The 19,942-nt window shown below is 44.7% G+C and overlaps 1 protein-coding gene across 3 annotated transcripts in view; it reads left to right on the forward strand.

The window, feature by feature from the left end:
• Positions 1–19,942, forward strand: part of LOC311085057 (uncharacterized protein) — a 57,887-nt gene that overhangs the window by 9,651 nt on the left and 28,294 nt on the right. Inside the window, exon 2 of one of the 3 annotated variants that reach the window (XM_084117457.1) lies at positions 19,377–19,694. The exons of 1 other annotated variant lie outside the window; for it this stretch is intronic. In XM_084117457.1, coding sequence (XP_083973583.1) covers positions 19,409–19,694 — 286 coding nt within the window. In that variant the 5' untranslated portion in view covers positions 19,377–19,408. The remainder of the gene's footprint in view (positions 1–19,376; positions 19,695–19,942) is intronic. One more of the 3 variants, XM_084117459.1, reaches the window with a different exon arrangement.

Here is a 19,942-nt window from a genome sequence, read left to right on the forward strand (position 1 = left end):
GTAATCGCGGCTTTGAACGATTACGTAATCGTGGCATCCATAATCGTAATCGCGATTAGAAATTCGATTAATTGTGCAGCCCTAACAGCAGGTGAAGTTCTGCTACAAGATGGTGGCACGCGGCCGGCTTCAACTTCCGGTCGACTTCCTTCCCGATTGGGCTCAACCACATGCCCTTTTTGCCCTTTCACTCCGAAGTGCCCTTATTTTGGTGGTGTTTTTATTTTTTTTAAATCAATGCTATTGGTCACCCTTTACGTCTATCTGTCTGTCTGTCTGTTTTACAAATATTTAGCCAATGAAAGTTCTTAAAACGAGCTTGTGTAAATCTTATTCGATCCTCAAGCTGTCAGTAGCTGATAACTCCGCCCCCTCTATATTCACCGAATCAACTGAAGTTCCACAGCAGCCGCACAGTAGACAGCAGCTGAACAAAGTTTTGTGAAGGGTAAATAAATATATTTTTGTTTGAATAAGTACTACTAAACACTATGTCTATAAAGGCTCATATTTTATGTATTTGATGTCTGACTCACTGACTGAGACATGTGGGACTTCGCCTGATTGAGAGGTAGCATTTGCCATCTAGTCATAGCCAATACATAGCCTACACTTAAATAGCCTGTGCGTGCATACAGTAGCATATGATCTTTTATGAAATGCGATTTTGGCCAAATGTATTTTACAACAGGAAAAACTGAGCGCCCCGCCCATATAGCTACAACAAACTAGTTTGTAACCTGTTGATGAAAATGTAATGTGATGCCGGCAGGCGCTGGCACCGTTTTAATGACGGACAAAAAAAATGCACATTTGCATGCATTCGCTGGTCAAAAACTATATATTGATAAGTAATACAACAACATATAATTTGTTTTTACCATCGGAAAATCATAACAGGTGCGCCCCCGTGCTGTTGCGTACGGGAACTTACACAAAGCGAAGAGTGATCCTTGTCACCTAGGTAACATATTTCTAAGAAATTTCTTGTTTGATTTATGATTGCTGATACACTTAATTTAATTTATTAACATTTAGGCTAATCATGTTATGGTAATAATATTAAATTATGGTTAATTCAAGGCTGTTAATATGCACATATTCGCTATCTAGCTAATTTTTTAATCTATAGTATTCTATACTCTCTGCTCGTCCTCACATGTATAAAATGTAGTAAAACATGGTTTTACTACAGTAATGTGTAGTAACTAAAATAAACATTACAGAAGATCACTGTGAAATCTTTATATTTTATCATGCATAATGTAATTCATGATTTAATTCATTCCAAGGCTTCATTTATTTGATCCAAAATACAGCAAAAACAGTAATATTGTGAAATATTTTTACAATTTAAAATAACTGTTTTCTATTTGAATATATTTTAAAATGTAATTTATTTCTGTGATCAAAGCTGAATTATGGTTGTTATTAATCGTGAATAAATCTAAAGCTTTTGAGACTATTATTTTAATATTATTTTTATATTGTCTTATTGAATTTGTCATGAAGATGTGACCATTTCTTCATTTTATGTAGGCTTACTAAATAATCTTGATATAAAAAGAAAACGGGAGGGGGTGCCCTTTTTCAGTTTCAGCACATGCCCCTCAAAAGGTCTGTGCACGGCCCTGCCCCTACCGGAGGTAGAACTAAACCCAACAATCTTTTTCCTCATCTCTAAGGTCTCCCATATATGAAATGGATTCTTGGCTCAAAATATTTTACTGCTAAGATTGTTAAATTAACAGATATTCTTATACACCCGCAAACCAAAAAAGGACTAAAATATTGCCTGTCCGTATGGGAGTTAAGGCATATTAACTAGTGCAGATCAGTCACACAAGCTCAGAGAGCTTTGAAACTTGGCATGTTTGTAGTCAGATAGTTGCTTTACCTACTAGAAAAGACTGGATGTGAATATTTTGATGTATGGAATAAATAGAGACATATAAACGCATACCTAAAATAAGCGGACATGCAAAAATTGAATATCTATGCTTGAATGTTTTCATTTACTTTGTGGTTGCTTTGCCAGGGATTATCATAGAAACACACATGATGACTTGTTGGAAAATGGGGTTGTGCTGAATCCAGCAATACCAAAAATGTAAATATAGCACGACAAATCAGGGTGTTCTATCACTCAATGTATGAGGTGTCTAAAATTAAAGAAAATGGAACACTGACACAATTTAGTCCAAATCACATCATCAGAGGTAATGGTGAGAAATTATAATATAAGATACATTTAATAATGAAACATTTCATATGGCACCTTGTACTATATGGAAACAAAGATTGATATCGAAAGATAAGACCTTACCATAGCACAAACAGGAACCCAGGGGCCTCATTTATAAAACTTTGCGTAGGATTTGCGTCAGAAGTGGCGGTACGGATAAAACATAGGACGTGCGTACGCACACAAATATTTGGATTTATAAAACTGTGCGAACACACATCCTACGCAGTTTTCCCTTAATAAATCACAATCAATTCTAAATGTAGTGCAGCTTTTGCGGCTTCACGTCACGCCCATAATTGCCCATAAATAGTCCATCTGCCCGACGGTGTTGCCATTTCTCATTTCACCTGTTTTTGTGTGTACGCCTGGGTCAGAGTTTGCGTGAAGGACCGCACATTTTCCCGTCAAGTTTGCTTTTTATAAATACCAATTATTGCGTAGAGGGCAGCGTACGCCTTCTTTTGTGCGTACGCAACGTTTATAAATGAGGCCCCAGGAGTCAGAATTGCAGTTTGACCTTAATGAGCCTTTTAATAAAACTATAACTTTACTTAACACAATACAAATTAAATGACTGTCTTAAATCAAACAAATGGCAATCTAACAAAACAAACACTCTAAGGGGGAATGAGCCCTCTCTTCTCAGGATGTTTTTTTTTTCTAGCAGGAACCATTTGGAACATGAACTGCTTTTGGTAGCCATGCTGGTGCCTGCGTTTGAAACCGCATACTTTCCTACTATTTAGTATGGGAAAAAGAGTAGGCGAGCGAAAAAGTATGTACGAATCCAAAAGAGTAAGCGAGCATTACCTGGGTGACGTACTAATTATCGTGAGATTCGGACTTGAGTGCGTTCGAATATGCCTGCTTTCAGGGCCGGCCCGCGGCATAGGCGGAATAGGCAAATGCTAGGGGCGCCACTCATCCATAGGGGCGCCAGAATTTTTTTTGTAACTTTTTTTTTATATAATACTATTTTAAAACCGTTAATTCGAAATACTACCAAATAAAGCAAAAAAAGTCAGGCTCATCAATCTTCCCCCGCCCAGCGAGTGCTTGAAGTGCGTCAGAAATGCAATAAATTCATGACACTTTTTTTTTTAAATGCAATTAATACATTGAATCAATATACAAGTTATTTTTCATATTGAAACTGTTGAAAATACACAACAAAGTAAGTTGATCCACATGACAGCCTCTGAACTCGGTCAATACTAATCTTATATTTAGCACGTACTGGACTAAACATTCAATCAGCCATCGCTAAGAAATACCTTCTGAAATTTTTTGACGGCGATCAGCTGTAAAATGGCTTGGTCCTGCTCGGTTTTCGTTGACTGAGTACAAGAATTAAAAGTTTTTTAAAAGATCCCCTGGGGTTCACGTGTCAGCATTCGACATAAGTTTGACGCTGTCGTGTGAGAACAAGCAACAGTCGGCATTTCTCTTCCTCCCACGTGCCTCATCTTGTTAATCTCCTCACGTAAATGATTAGATTTCGATGGCTTACGTTTCTTCCCTACGGCAGAATCCACCACAGGTTCATCAATGCCGTCAAATATATTAATTTTTTTGTTTGTTTGTTGATCAAAAAGTGCAAAGTAGATAAGGAAAACTAGGATGCCGGTGTATTCAAAGCACCACCGTTACTGTTTACAATGCGTGGAATGGTGCGCTGTGATTGGTTGAGCGGATTTATCACATTCTGCAGAGAAAGGAGACTGGTGTTTGTCGCGGTTTGGAAAGAAAGGGAGAAAACATGACAGAATAACACGGCGGGCGGTGTGTGTGGCGAGCTGTACCTCCGGGAATGGTACAAAAATAAATAAAAAATAATAATAAAGAAGCGTCGACACAAAAAATATGACGTCGACGTAATTTTATCGACACACCGCTACAGCACTAATAGATAGATAGATAGATAGATAGATAGCTTGTGTCAATTTTAACATCTTGTAACATCATCAGAGAATGCCCTTTTAATTGGTCGTTTCAGTCATTGTGAGTCACGTATCGTAGCAACGATGAAGACAAGTGACAACAGGGGGAAATGTAAAAATGACTACCTCCGAGCATAGACGTTGGACGTTCCCCACCCCTCTAGGGGTCAGCTAGCTGTTTGTTTCGTTGTTTTTGTTTTCCGTTGTTTTATAGAATCTGAATTAAAATGTGTTTGATTTAAGCCTATTTCAAAATTTTGTGTCATAAAATTTATTGTTTTTAAGCCTTTCGCACATATGATCACACCGGTGTGATTAGAACGGTCAGTGCATCACATGATCAACTGCTAAATTCAAATGTTGAATTTAGCCAGAGACAGGCGCGCTCAGAGCTGTCAAATATCACAACTTTTCAGTGTTTTCAACCACATACTGTTTCACGAGTTCACATGTTAATGAAATCTGATGTAATATTATAATGCGTATTTGGCTTGCTGTCCGGGGGGAGGGCTCCGAGCTCGGAATTCGGCCCGACCCCAGAGTACTCCCCCCTATGAATGTATAGATCATAGGTATCTATGAGCAGGCCCATCTGAATGTGAGGTGATGGGGTGGTGGCGGGATGCTGAGAAATTTGTCATGAGACAGGAGGTAAGGGAAGGCTTTATTTATACTGGCTTCTTCTTGTGCTGATTGGATGATTACCTGAACATGCTCCTCCCGAACTTTGTTACATAAAACTTCATTTATTTTAGGTTTCAGACATATAAATTCACATAAGTAGGCTACTAAAAAAAACAATACATTTAGAGTTTGTAAAATACACACTGATGTCTATGGAAGAGGTAATAATAATCCTTTCCATTATAATTCGACACGTTTTATTCACATCAGATACACATTGTGTAAGTAACTTTAATGTTTACTCTATTCTTCTCCCAGTTCACCAGCCACTTACTTTTAAGTATTTCGGGAGATGTGGATGAATTCACGTGTTGTAAATCCAACAGATCCGATTGACCTGCGTCTGCGGCACAAATTAACATGGCGCCGCCCATCGCGCATACAGCTCAACTAACGCGATGCGATCGTTATAAATGTGTTTAAACAACAATACAAAACATTCCACTTGCATGTATTTGACAATCGGAATATCAGATATGTCATGCCATAGCTAACACATTTGTGAATATTCTGAATAAAAAAGGGAAAAAATGACATAAAAGCAGATCATCATTCATTCAGCTCTGTTGCTGCTGCGGTGTGTCACGTGACAAGCAATGACGCGTCACCATGGAAACCATAAAGTGACATTCTAAATAACGATGAGTTTTGAATGTTAAATGTTGTATTTGTTTAAGTTAAAAATAAAACGTATTATAAACTAAACAAATCCATGGTTCATTGTTGGTAAAATGATCATGATAGCCTTTATATTTCACATCTATGTGTTTCAGTCTTGTATATTGATTAGGCCTACTTTGCTATTCTATAAATATATAAGCCTAATAAGTTGTATAATATGCTATAATGTATGAAATATATAGGCCTTTTCAGAATGTTTGTAAACAATAGGCGCCGAGTAACTTCCGGGTGGCAGAACGCGAGCGGCTTTCACTGACTAACTGAAGAGATCCAGCCGGCGACTGCAACAGTCACATAGTTAAAAACATTGTTGTTGATCAAAGTTGAAACGATGATGAAAACGTTGTGTTTGGGGTTGCGCTGCCAGATATACAGCAAAAGGTGTAACGTTAGGGGTTTTATCGATTTCCTGTGGGTGGTTATAGCGACGTCGTGTCGTCAAAAGTAGGAAATCTTAACGATCCCGCTAAATTATGATTCATCCAACGTTTACATATCTGCTGCCAACCCTGCTTGCCCTTCAACTCTGCTTCGTGTATTCTCAAAACGGTCCATCTACAAAATCACAGCAGAGCATTTATCTTCCGCCGGGGAAATTCAAGACTAATATTAGTAAATTGTCTCTTTTGATGAAGAGACTGCATTGACCGTGAGACTCACGCAATTGTATGAGGCGCCACGTAGGATTTAAATCAAACTTCGCTTATCAATAGCCTACATACATAACGCACGTGCATACACCTATAAATTACTCGCATGTACATGTATACTATTGGATGTTCAAAATACATATATGAAATACATGTGCACACTAATATGAAATTCATACATATGTTAGTAATGAATGCATATGAATATTGCATATAAACTTGACGCACGCATACACCTATACTCGCATACATATAGCCTACACAACTAAAGCATGCGCGAGTGTTTTATGGATGTGTATGCGCGCATCGAGTTTATATGTAGGCCTATGTGCGAGTGTTTATAGGTGTGTCTGCGTGCTGCGAGTGTATGTGCGAGACGAGTGTAGGTGTATATGCATGGAAGTTTATAAGTATTTATAGGTGTATGCGTGCGTCAAGTTTATATGTAGCCTATGCAAGTTATTTACAAGCATTCATTATTATAGTGTGCACGAGTATTTCATTTATGTATTTTGAACATCCAAAAAATGTATATTCGAGTAATTTATAATTGTATGCACGTGTGTTATGTATGTATTGATCAGCGAAGTTTGATTTAAATCCTACGTGGTGCCTCATACAATTGTCACTTTTCACACGCTCTCACTACACATCCATTTTCTTGCGCAACTTACCTAAATATTCCTCAAACATGATATATCGACCAATCAGTGTTTTTCAACCGCGCAAAGGTCGATATAACAGCTGGAGAACCATTGTAACATAACAGTTACCTCAGGAAAGCCATTTAATGACCATGATAGGCTATATAGCACGTTATTTTGGCTGGAAAAAAAGAGCTAGAGAGTATTTTGCTAGTTATGTGTAGGCCTACTTACTATATTACATATTTATTATATGTTTTACTTATATCATTAAACACAGTTGTTATTATGATGAAAAAATGCATTATATTTAATTAAATGTTTTATTTTTATTACACTTTTACTGTCAACGGTGGGCCTCCTTTCCAAGCAATTTACTAGCGTTGTCATAGGAACGCTTTTGCTTTTGCCACCCGGAAGAACGTCTGTTACTGTTGTGACGTCATGGTGAATTGTCGTATATATGTATCAATTAGTTTCCACAATATTCACCAGAAGTCATCATTTCAGGGGTTATTTTTCAAAATTTTCTTCCATGGGAGCATGTCAACCCACAAGCCCCCCACAAGTCACCACTTTAGTTGAGGGGCCACACACATGATGAAGTCAGATAAATAATGCTTAGTTAATGATGACTGCTGTATTTGAACGCCAACAGAATTTGTATAATATGTGCTGTGATTGGCCAATTTTGGGGTCTGTCCATTTACCTGCAGGCTATGAAGAAGACATGAACATGCTTGGAAACTCAGATCATAATTCAGAAAAAAAAGTTCTCACATTAATTGATATACTGTTCTAGCCTGTATGCATGCATTAGAAGATTATGTGGATTTTTGTACATTCCTTTAATAATTCGAAGAGTAGTCTTGCATGCATGAATTAATACTTTTTTATGCATGAATTCATGATGATTCATGTACCATAACCATAGCTGTATCCACAATGGGTGGTAAAGACCAATTTTTTGTGTGAACAAAGAAAACATCATGATCATGCGTAATAAATCATAATTCATGATGATGTACTCATCTTAGTTAATGTTTTAATTAAGGTGTTGTTCATCAATGAAGTCATGAATGAAAAACGTTGAACTCGTGTTAGTTCCTGATGATTCATGAGATATTAATGCATGAATTAATGCATATTTCATGCATGAATTTATACATGAATTCATGATAATTCATGTACTCTTACCATAAAGTGTTACCCCTAAATCTAACTGAGAGCCAGTGTAAAGACCTGAGGACTTGTGTTAGCCTGACTTTGTCATACTCATATTCTAGTCTCAACCGAACCAGGAAAAAAAAAAAAACTCTGCACTCAATTGGATAGACCTACAACCAATCAGAGCAACGGAGTAAATGACGCATGTTCTTCATTCATATTTTCAACCAACAAAATGTCGCGGCTCTCTGTTCCTCTTTTAAAATGAATGCGCTGTGGATATCTTCTATAACAGACGCGATGGCGGAACCTACACATGATGTTTCATAAACAAAGTTCGGGAGGAGCACGTACAAATAATCAATCCAATATCAACTTGTCATCAAACAATACCATGTCTAGCGTTACCCTATATCAGCATGAGGAAGCATATTCACTCTGTCAACTTACCTAACTCTCCTTGACAGTTTTTCAGCATCCCTCGGTCCCTCCACCACCCCGAATCCTCACTCTTGTCTTGTTCTCTCACAACCAGGAATACGAGTATGGGGGGAGTATGGCTACCGAGCCCACAGCCCTCTCCTCGGACAGCACGTCATATACGCATTTATTCTATCTGACTTATTTGTAAGTGTGAACTCATGAAATCTCAATTCTCCAGCTGCAGTCGTCTTTGTTGTAAACTAATTCAAATCAAGCGCTCTTTGGTGACGTGTGTGATTACGTAACCGCAGATCATCTGTCCATCATCGATTAAAGCCCGCCCTGGCAATTTGATTGGCTCGGCCTTCTAGGAGCCGAGCATAATTACTCCTCAACGGATCGAGTCCAGACCGAACTTCCCGACCAAAAAATGTTGTGGGCGGGGTTCGGGCTGGCACCCAGGCTAGACTGGTGTGATATGTTCATATTTTCTGGTTCTGCTCAGAATCCTGGCGACAGCGTTCTGTATGAGCTGCAACTGTCTTATGGTCTTTTTTGAAAGGCCAGTGAGGAGTCCATTACAATAATCCACCCTGCTGGTGATGAAAGCATGCACAAGTTTCTCTAAGTCTTGTCTGGAAACAAAGCATCTAATTCTTGCAATATTTTTCAGATGATAGTATGCTGATTTAGTTATTGCTTTGACATGACTACTGAAGCTAAGGTCTGAATCTAGTGTCACACCAAGATTCCTGACTTGATGTTTGGTTGTTTGACCCCTAGAGTGAAGGTATGCGTTCACCTTGAGAACTTCATCTTTGTTTCCAAACGCAATGACTTCAGTTTTGTCTTTGTTTAACTGAAGAAAGTTTTGACACATCCAACTGTTGACTTCATCGATGCATTGGCACAGGGAGTCAATGGGGCTGTAATTGTTAGGCAATAGGGCTAAGTAGAGCTGTGTGTCGTCTGCATAGCTGTCGTAAGAGATTCGGTTCTTTCTCATTATTTGGCTCATTGGGAGCATATACAGGTTGAACAGGAGTGGCGCAGGAATTGAGCCTTGAGGGACTCCGCATGTCATGGATGTCCACTCAGACTTATGGTCTCCTATACTCACATAATAACCTCTCCCAACTAAGTATGACCTGAACCATTTTAGGACTATCGCAGAAAGCCCCACCCAGTTTTCCAGCCTGTCAAGAAGTATGTTATGATGGACAGTGTCAAATGCAGCACTGAGGTCGAGTAGTACCAGCACCGATAATTTGCCTGAATCAGTATTTAAGCGAATATCATTTATTATCTTTATGAGCGCTGTCTCTGTGCTGTGGTGCGGTCGGAAACCAGATTGAAAATTGTCAAAGTATCCATTCGAGCATAAGAATTTGTTCAGCTGATTGAAGACAACTTTTCAATGATCTTGCCTATGAAAGGAAGATTTGAGATCGGCCTATAGTTGCTTAATATGGTCTTATCCAGATTGTTCTTTTTCAGGAGGGGCTTGACAACTGCAGTTTTCAGGAGAAGTGAGGCATTTACCACTTCTAGAAGATCTGCTTCTAAACTGTTTAACACACTTTTGAAAAATTATGTGGGAAGTGTGTCAAGAGCGCAGGTTGATGTTTTAAGGTGCTGTACGGTTTCTTCCAAAATTTTGCCATCAATTTCTCTGAAATCAGACATAGTAACTACTTTCTCGGGTGGTTTGATCTGTCTGACCCCAGTGCAACTCAAGGATGTGCTGATCACCTTTCTGATATTATTGATTTTCTCAGAGAAGAAAGAAGCAAACTCACTGCACTTGTTGTCTGAGAGCATTTCACTGGGAATCTGGCTTGGGGGGTTTGTCAGTCTCTCTACTAGGGTTGGGAATCGTAAGACATTTTCCGGTTCCGGTTCCGATTCCAGTTCCGCCAAACGATTCCGGTTTCGGTTCCGGTTCCCATTCAATACAAATTATTAAAACAACTAATAAAAAAATAGTAGTAAGGCAAAAATCCTTTTTGTGTTTATTTCTTATACTTGTCAAATGAGTTTAACAGACTGGTAATGTTAACAAATTCAACATATTATTTAGCAATTTTTGCAAAAATAATTAATTTTTCTGAAGGAAAATAAATATTTCTGCATTCTCTAGGATAATTTGGGACCTCTCCTATAGCTTAAGCCTAATTGTATCTCCAGCAGTGGAGAATACCCTCTCAGAAGGGGTAGAATATGATTGAACACACATGTAAGATCTAGACAGGTGAAACATAATATTTCGATTTGAATGATTGATTCATAAAGACTTCACTTCATTACTGGATGAATCAGCGCTCTAGCAGTTAAATAAACAGAACGTTTTGCGGAAGAACATTGTAGCCGGAGCTACTTCTCTATGTTTATTTCTATGATGCGGGTGAGTCACTCAGGCACTGTGCTACTCCGCAGCGGTGCCGGTGTAAAGTAGTCCGAGTATAAATGCTTATTACAGGCTTGCAAGGCAAAAAATTACAGGCAAAAAACACTACCGGTTCTGGATAAGAACCGGTTTTCGGTTCCCAACCCTACTCTCTACAGTAGCAAAAAGAGTGCGTGTGTTGTTTAAATTACTGTTTATAATATTTGAGAAGAAAATCTGTATAGCTTTGCCTAGTTCCATATTGAAAGCATGAAGGCTGTCTATGTAGATGTTATAATGGACTACAAGTTTTGTCTTCCGCCACATGCGCTCTGCTTTTCTGCATTGTCTTTTCATATTTTGCACCGCTGTTGAGTTTCTCCAAGGTGCTTTTTGTCTTTCACTCTTCTTCCTGACTTTCACAGGAGCAATATCATCAATTACACTTTTAACTTTTGATTTAAAAGAATCAAGGAGAAAATCAACAGAGTCTGCAGATATGCTTGGTGTTAAGGATATGTCACATGCCTGTCCTGTCTTGTGCTGCACATGGGTGTTTTGTTATTTTGGGCCATGTGCTCATGTCATTGTCTGATCCCTCCCACTTGTTATCTGATTATTGTTTGAGTTCTTCCACCTGTTCCCTCTTGATTAGTTCCCTTTATAAGTCCCCTCTTGTTTGCAGTATGTGTCGGTTCGTTGTCTAATGTTTCCTGTTCCCTGTCATTTCCCAGTAAGTTCATGTTCTGTTTTGGTTTTGTATTTACTAGTTGTTTTCCCCCCGTGGGTTTTGTTTTGTATTTGTTTTTGTTTTTGTTTTGTATTTGTTTTTGTTTTATAATAAACTATATTTCTCCTATATTAGTCCTCCTATAACTATATTAGTCCTCGCACCTTTTGCATTTACCCCACCGTGACAGAACGAACCGACCAAATGAGGACTCAGCGGAGAAGAGAGGCGCAACCAGTCTCCTGTCCGCAATGGGAGCGGATTCTTCAATTTAATGAGCTAGTCTCCCTCCGTCAGCAGGGGACGGAGGTAAGAGAGTTCAGCCAGAGGTTCTGTAGTGCAGCTGAGGGGCTGAAGCACTTAAGGATTTATTCAATCATGCACTTGACGAACCGATGGACTGGCTGATCCGAAGAGCATTTGATCGGGTCAGTTTTGTGGCAATGGTAGAGGGTCTTATTCGCCATCGGGGGAGAATTGCCAGGGGTGTGGTCCCGGGTCCGGTGGTCCCAGTTCCGGCGGTCCCAGTTCCGGCGGTCCCAAGGCGCAGGAGGAGGAGAAAGGCTCCCTCCGTCCCTGTTCCGGTGGTCCCTGTTCCGGTGATCCCGAGTCCGGTGATCCCGAGTCCGGTGATCCCGAGTCCGGTGATCCCGAGTCCGGTGATCCCGAGTCCGGTGATCCCGAGTCCGGTGATCCCGAGTCCGGTGATCCCGAGTCCGGTGATCCCGAGTCCGGTGATCCCGAGTCCGGTGATCCCGAGTCCGGTGATCCCGAGTCCGGTGATCCCGAGTCCGGTGGCTCCTAACATGGAGACCATCCCGGTGGTGACTGCCATCCTTGATGCACCGCCCAGGCGTCTTGCTCTGCCCGCGCCGCCCAGGCGTCTTGCTCTGCCCGCGCCTCCCCGGTGTCCTGCTCTACCCGCGCCGCCCAGGCGTCCTGCTCTGCCGGCCCCGCCCGAGCTGCTCGCACTGCCTGTGCCACCCCAGCGATCCGTCACGTCTGCCCAGCCAGAGACGGTGCACGTCACGTCTGCCCAGCCAGAGACGGTGCACGTCACGTCTGCCCAGCCAGAGACGGTGCACGTCACGTCTGCCCAGCCAGAGACGGTGCACGTCACGTCTGCCCAGCCAGAGACGGTGCACGTCACGTCTGCCCAGCCAGAGACGGTGCACGTCACGTCTGCCCAGCCAGAGACGGTGCACGTCACGTCTGCCCAGCCAGAGACGGTGCACGTCACGTCTGCCCAGCCAGAGACGGTGCACGTCACGTCTGCCCAGCCAGAGACGGTGCACGTCACGTCTGCCCAGCCAGAGACGGTGCACGTCACGTCTGCCCAGCCAGAGACGGTGCACGTCACGTCTGCCCAGCCAGAGACGGTGCACGTCACGTCTGCCCAGCCAGAGACGGTGCACGTCACGTCTGCCCAGCCAGAGACGGTGCACGTCACGTCTGCCCAGCCAGAGACGGTGCACGTCACGTCTGCCCAGCCAGAGACGGTGCACGTCACGTCTGCCCAGCCAGAGACGGTGCACGTCACGTCTGCCCAGCCAGAGACGGTGCACGTCACGTCTGCCCAGCCAGAGACGGTGCACGTCACGTCTGCCCAGCCAGAGACGGTGCACGTCACGTCTGCCCAGCCAGAGACGGTGCACGTCACGTCTGCCCAGCCAGAGACGGTGCACGTCACGTCTGCCCAGCCAGAGACGGTGCACGTCACGTCTGCCCAGCCAGAGACGGTGCACGTCACGTCTGCCCAGCCAGAGACGGTGCACGTCACGTCTGCCCAGCCAGAGACGGTGCACGTCACGTCTGCCCAGCCAGAGACGGTGCACGTCACGTCTGCCCAGCCAGAGACGGTGCACGTCACGTCTGCCCAGCCAGAGACGGTGCACGTCACGTCTGCCCAGCCAGAGACGGTGCACGTCACGTCTGCCCAGCCAGAGACGGTGCACGTCACGTCTGCCCAGCCAGAGACGGTGCACGTCACGTCTGCCCAGCCAGAGACGGTGCACGTCACGTCTGCCCAGCCAGAGACGGTGCACGTCACGTCTGCCCAGCCAGAGACGGTGCACGTCACGTCTGCCCAGCCAGAGACGGTGCACGTCACGTCTGCCCAGCCAGAGACGGTGCACGTCACGTCTGCCCAGCCAGAGACGGTGCACGTCACGTCTGCCCAGCCAGAGACGGTGCACGTCACGTCTGCCCAGCCAGAGACGGTGCACGTCACGTCTGCCCAGCCAGAGACGGTGCACGTCACGTCTGCCCAGCCAGAGACGGTGCACGTCACGTCTGCCCAGCCAGAGACGGTGCACGTCACGTCTGCCCAGCCAGAGACGGTGCACGTCACGTCTGCCCAGCCAGAGACGGTGCACGTCACGTCTGCCCAGCCAGAGACGGTGCACGTCACGTCTGCCCAGCCAGAGACGGTGCACGTCACGTCTGCCCAGCCAGAGACGGTGCACGTCACGTCTGCCCAGCCAGAGACGGTGCACGTCACGTCTGCCCAGCCAGAGACGGTGCACGTCACGTCTGCCCAGCCAGAGACGGTGCACGTCACGTCTGCCCAGCCAGAGACGGTGCACGTCACGTCTGCCCAGCCAGAGACGGTGCACGTCACGTCTGCCCAGCCAGAGACGGTGCACGTCACGTCTGCCCAGCCAGAGACGGTGCACGTCACGTCTGCCCAGCCAGAGACGGTGCACGTCACGTCTGCCCAGCCAGAGACGGTGCACGTCACGTCTGCCCAGCCAGAGACGGTGCACGTCACGTCTGCCCAGCCAGAGACGGTGCACGTCACGTCTGCCCAGCCAGAGACGGTGCACGTCACGTCTGCCCAGCCAGAGACGGTGCACGTCACGTCTGCCCAGCCAGAGACGGTGCACGTCACGTCTGCCCAGCCAGAGACGGTGCACGTCACGTCTGCCCAGCCAGAGACGGTGCACGTCACGTCTGCCCAGCCAGAGACGGTGCACGTCACGTCTGCCCAGCCAGAGACGGTGCACGTCACGTCTGCCCAGCCAGAGACGGTGCACGTCACGTCTGCCCAGCCAGAGACGGTGCACGTCACGTCTGCCCAGCCAGAGACGGTGCACGTCACGTCTGCCCAGCCAGAGACGGTGCACGTCACGTCTGCCCAGCCACTGGGCAGACGTGACGTGCACTGTTCCTGAGCCTGTGTCTTCGGACAAGATGGCCGCCGCCGAGCCTGTTCACGTCACGCCTGCCGAGCCTGTGTCCCCGGACAAGATGGCCGCCGCCGAGCCTGTTCACGTCACGTCTGCCCAGCCAGAGACTGTTCCTGAGCCTGTGTCTTCGGACAAGATGGCCGCCGCCGAGCCTGTTCACGTCACGCCTGCCGAGCCTGTGTCCCCGGACAAGATGGCCAGAGACGGTGCACGTCACGTCTGCCCAGCCAGAGACGGTGCACGTCACGTCTGCCCAGCCAGAGACGGTGCACGTCACGTCTGCCCAGCCAGAGACGGTGCACGTCACGTCTGCCCAGCCACTGGGCAGACGTGACGTGCACTGTTCCTGAGCCTGTGTCTTCGGACAAGATGGCCGCCGCCGAGCCTGTTCACGTCACGCCTGCCGAGCCTGTGTCCCCGGACAAGATGGCCGCCGCCGAGCCTGTTCACGTCACGTCTGCCCAGCCAGAGACTGTTCCTGAGCCTGTGTCTTCGGACAAGATGGCCGCCGCCGAGCCTGTTCACGTCACGCCTGCCGAGCCTGTGTCCCCGGACAAGATGGCCGCCGCCGAGCCTGTTCACGTCACGTCTGCCCAGCCAGAGACTGTTCCTGAGCCTGTGTCTTCGGACAAGATGGCCGCCGCCGAGCCTGTTCACGTCACGCCTGCCGAGCCTGTGTCCCCGGACAAGATGGCCGCCGCCGAGCCTGTTCACGTCACGTCTGCCGAGCCTGTGTCCCCTGACAAGATGGCCGCCGCCGAGCCTGTTCACGTCACGTCTGCCGAGCCTGTGTCCCCTGACAAGATGGCCGCCGTCGAGCCTGTGTCTGTTCCTGAGCCTGAGCCGGTGGTGTCTGTTCCTGAGCCGGTGGTGCCAGTTCCAGTGCCTGAGCCGGTAGTTCCAGTGCCTGAGCCGGTGGTGCCAGTTCCAGTGCCTGAGCCGGTGGTGCCAGTTCCAGTTCCAGTTCCTGAGCCGGTGGGGTCAGTTCCAGTTCCTGAGCCGGTGGGGTCTGTTCCGGTGCCCTGGCCGCCCGAGGGGTCGTCTCCGCCCTGGCCGCCCGATGGACAGTCTGCTCCGCCCTGGCCGCCCGATGGACAGTCTGCTCCACCCTGGTCTGTTGCTACCGTCCCGCCCTGGTCTGTTCCTCCCGTCCCGCCCCGCCCCGCCCCAGTCTGTTCCTCCCGTCCCGTCCCGGTCTGTTCCTCCCGTCCCGCCCCGGTCTGATCCTCCCGTCCTGCCCTGGTCTGATGGAGCGTCTGGTAGCCGCTCCGTAGGGAGGGGGTAATGTCACATGCTGGGTGTTTTGTTATTTTGGGCCATGTGCTCATGTCATTGTCTGATCCCTCCCACTTGTTATCTGATTATTGTTTGAGTTCTTCCACCTGTTCCCTCTTGATTAGTTCCCTTTATAAGTCCCCTCTTGTTTGCAGTCTGTGTCGGTTCGTTGTCTAATGTTTCCTGTTCCCTGTCATTTCCCAGTAAGTTCATGTTCTGTTTTGGTTTTGTATTTACTAGTTGTTTTCCCCCCCGTGGGTTTTGTTTTGTATTTGTTTTTGTTTTATAATAAACTATTTCTCCTGCACTTGAGTCCTCGCACCTTTTTGCATTTACCCCACCGTGACAGGATATAGCCTTCATAAATAGTACACTAGTGTTCTCATTTAAGCATCTCTTCTTGACACACACAGATCTAGCTTCAGTGGCAGGAGAGATCAATATATCAAAGAAAATACAGAAATGATCAGACAGTGCTACATCCTTAATAACAATCGATGAAATGTTTAAGCCCTTATTGATAAGTAAATCTAGAGTGTGTCCACGATTGTGTGTGGGTCCATGTACATGCTGAGTCAGATCAAAAGTTTTTAAAACAGTTTTGATTTATTTTGCCATATTGATTTCTGCATTATCTATGTGGATGTTAAAATCTCCAGCAATGGCAAAACAGTCAAACTCTGAGGTAATTGTTGATAACAGTTCTGTAAAGTCCTCAGCAAAGGCTGGAGAGTATTTTGGAGGCCTGTAAATAATGATAAGTAAAATGCGTGGAGCACCTTTTAACACAATACCCAGATATTCAAAAAGATGGGTAATTCCCAAATGATATTTGCTTACATTGATAGATATCTTTTAAAAGAGCAGCTAGACCCCCACCTCTCTTAACAGCTCTACAGACACTCATAAAAGTAAAGTTAGGAGGGGCTGCTTCATTGAGGATTGTTGCACTGCAGCATAAAATCCAGGTTGTTTGTGGTTAAGTCGTTGACTAGAAGTGATTTATTTTTAAGTGAGCAAATGTTTAAAAGTGCTAACTTAACAGTCTTACTTTTTGTCCCCACAGCAATCTTAGTTAGACGTGTAATAGGCACCAGATTAGTTAGGTTTGCTGTACGGCTATTGAAGGCCTTAGACTTTCTATTTGTAATAGAACAGCAATAGAGAAAGATACAGGCACACTGGGTTCCCGCTTGTTCTGTAAACATTTGAGAAAGTTACTGTTATCATAGCGGAGACCCGACACACACATCACTGAGAGCTGGTATCAGTTGTTTTTGGTTCACCTCGAGCTGATGGAGGGGGGTGTGGGTCCTGGCATTTTGGCACAGGCCGAAGAGCTCTCACAGGAGGGGGAGGGCGAGCTCGGCGCACAGGCTTTGGTGGTTGAGGTGCCTGGCGTTTTTTGGTTGGTATCTGGGGGCTTGCAGCAAAAGAGTGGGATAGTTTGGTTCCAGCATACACCAGTTCTTCCATTTTCTGTGAGAAGCACAGAAGTGGCGATGCTGGAGAGAGGGAAAAAGTGTCTGGTGAAAGAGGCTGTTGCTCTGGTGTTATTGGAGGCTGTGATATGTTGTCCTGGCTTCCCTGGCTGTTTTCCAGGAAGTCGTCCTTGGGTGCTGAATCTTCAAGCAGTTCTGATATGTCTGTCTGTGGTGAGCTCTGTGGGCAGGGCTCAGCTGAGATTGAGTCCGTGAGCAGAGGTTGTTGTGGCTGAGTGGTGTTATCATTGTCCTTGTGTGATATGTCAACCGCATGTCCATTTTGCTGCTGAAGTGAAGTCCCGTTGTCATTCATACTGTGTCCAGGTGTGTGTGTGCCGTTCAGATTGAGTGGATTGGCACACACTGCAGAAGGATGATTGAGGGAGAAGTAGATATTGTCCTTTAACACTCTTGAACCAAGTTTGTTTGGGAGATGGCAATCCTGATGAAACAGTTGTCTCTGACTCCAGAAAAGATTGAAATTGTCAATGAAGTTCACTGCTTTTATATTGCAGGTTTTTTGCAGCCACGTATTAAGCCCAAGTAACCGTGAAAACATGTTTGTTCCTCTTGCTGGGAGTGGTCCACTGATGAATGTTTGAACTTTCAGTCTTTTAAGTGTTTCAAAAAGTTCATTGAAATCCTTCTTAAGGAGTTCTGACTGCTCTTTATGAATATCATTCTTCCCCACATGAATGATGAGTCGATTTGCAGTCTTATGTTTCATCAGAATGTTCTGAAGTTCCCTGTTTATATCAGAAGTTGTTGCTTGTGGAAGGCAGCATGTATTTGTATCCCTGCTGCTAATGTTTCTGATTATGGAGTCCCCCACTATCAGAGTCCTGGGCTCGGCTGCGCTCTGAGCTGAGTGCCGCTGTCTGCTCGACCTTGAGCGCCAGTTAGCATCAGTGTTAGCTACTGGCCCATTAAGTCTGTGATCGATCACATTCATCACATTTGGGGATTCCTCATTTACATTCATTAGTACTTCAAATCTGTTCTCAAGATGTTTAGGCGGTGGTAGGAGACCAGTGTTTTCAATCCTTGTCAGAGCTGTATCTGGGGTAGAGGATGCTACTGCAGTAATATGTGATGCTCGTGACAATCTGATGTCTCGAGTGCTTTTGGGTCTCGCTCCCTGTTTGTGCCATCGATTTGTATGTCGATCGGTTTGTTTCTCTACCTGTCGAGGAGCACTAATTTCATGGGACACACCGGCTATATGCTGAGGGTGTCCATGACGAAGCTCTGTTGTGTGCTCCGTCTGGTTTGGTGGTCCCGTAAGTAACTTTGTTTCAAGAACTGCAATCCTTTGTAAAAGTCTGTGGCAGTTAGTGCAGCAAGTAGATTTCAGAAGAGGCATTTTCTCTTATCCTTGTAGGCAGTTGTGTTTTCCTTTCCCGGAATGTAAGCTGGTCGGGTAAAAGAATTCTGCGTTTTTGTAGTAATTCAAACTTTGTCGTATGAGCACTGTGCTGATTTGCTGAAGTTAAAATTAGGTGATAAAAGGATATAAAATATAAAAAAATAGGAGATAAAATGTAAAAGCGATAGAGCAAAGCGCGGAGCAGTAAGCAAGAGGGTCCGAACTGCTCAGCATAAATAAATAAAATAAATAAAAATAACATAAATATGAAGCTCAGATACTCAACAGCATTAGTTTTAGTGTGACATTAAACATTGAAGTTAAAGTATATTTTTTAGTTGTTCCATATATAAATCTATTTCTCTTTTCATTTATTATCTTTACTCTTTGTACTGCTGCAGAATATTATTAATTTCACATTTAAATTATTAAAAGTATTTTAGTGAAGCTTCATCAAACCAACATCAAGTGATTTTAAAGCATTAATCTGTGAAAAACTCTGTTCTTCAGGTGGGATTGGTTATTCAGGACTGGAGCCAGTGATGAAGGGAGATTCAGTCACTATAAACTCTGATCTTACTGAAATAAAGGATGATGATGTGATTCAGTGGAGGGTTAGAGATGAAGACACTTTAATAGCTGAAATAAATAAACGGGCAGATAGAATCACTGTATATGATGATGTTCTTGATGGGAGATTCAGAGACAGACTGAAGCTGGACAATCAAGCTGGATCTCTGACCATCACAAACACCACAACTGAACATGAAGGATATTATAAACTACAGATCAACAGTGTGACCAAGCATTTCCATCTGAACGTCTATGGTGAGTAAAATAACAGTTTCACCTGTTTTATATATTAATCAGCACAAAGCTGCTACTACTATTAATCCAAACTCCATTCTCCTTCTATTGTTTAATGATGATATTTATTTAGAATTTAAATTTCAAACTATTTACTTTAATAAACCTGTCATGATTCCTGTCTTATGTTTCTCTCTTGGACTTTTGTTATTTCCTGTTCTGTGCCGTGTTTTGTAGTCCTTTGTAGTTTTTCTTGTTTATTAGTCTCC

The sequence above is a fragment of the Abramis brama genome, assembly GCF_963993115.1.
Source record: "Abramis brama genome assembly, chromosome: 6".
NCBI lineage: Eukaryota > Metazoa > Chordata > Actinopteri > Cypriniformes > Leuciscidae > Abramis > Abramis brama.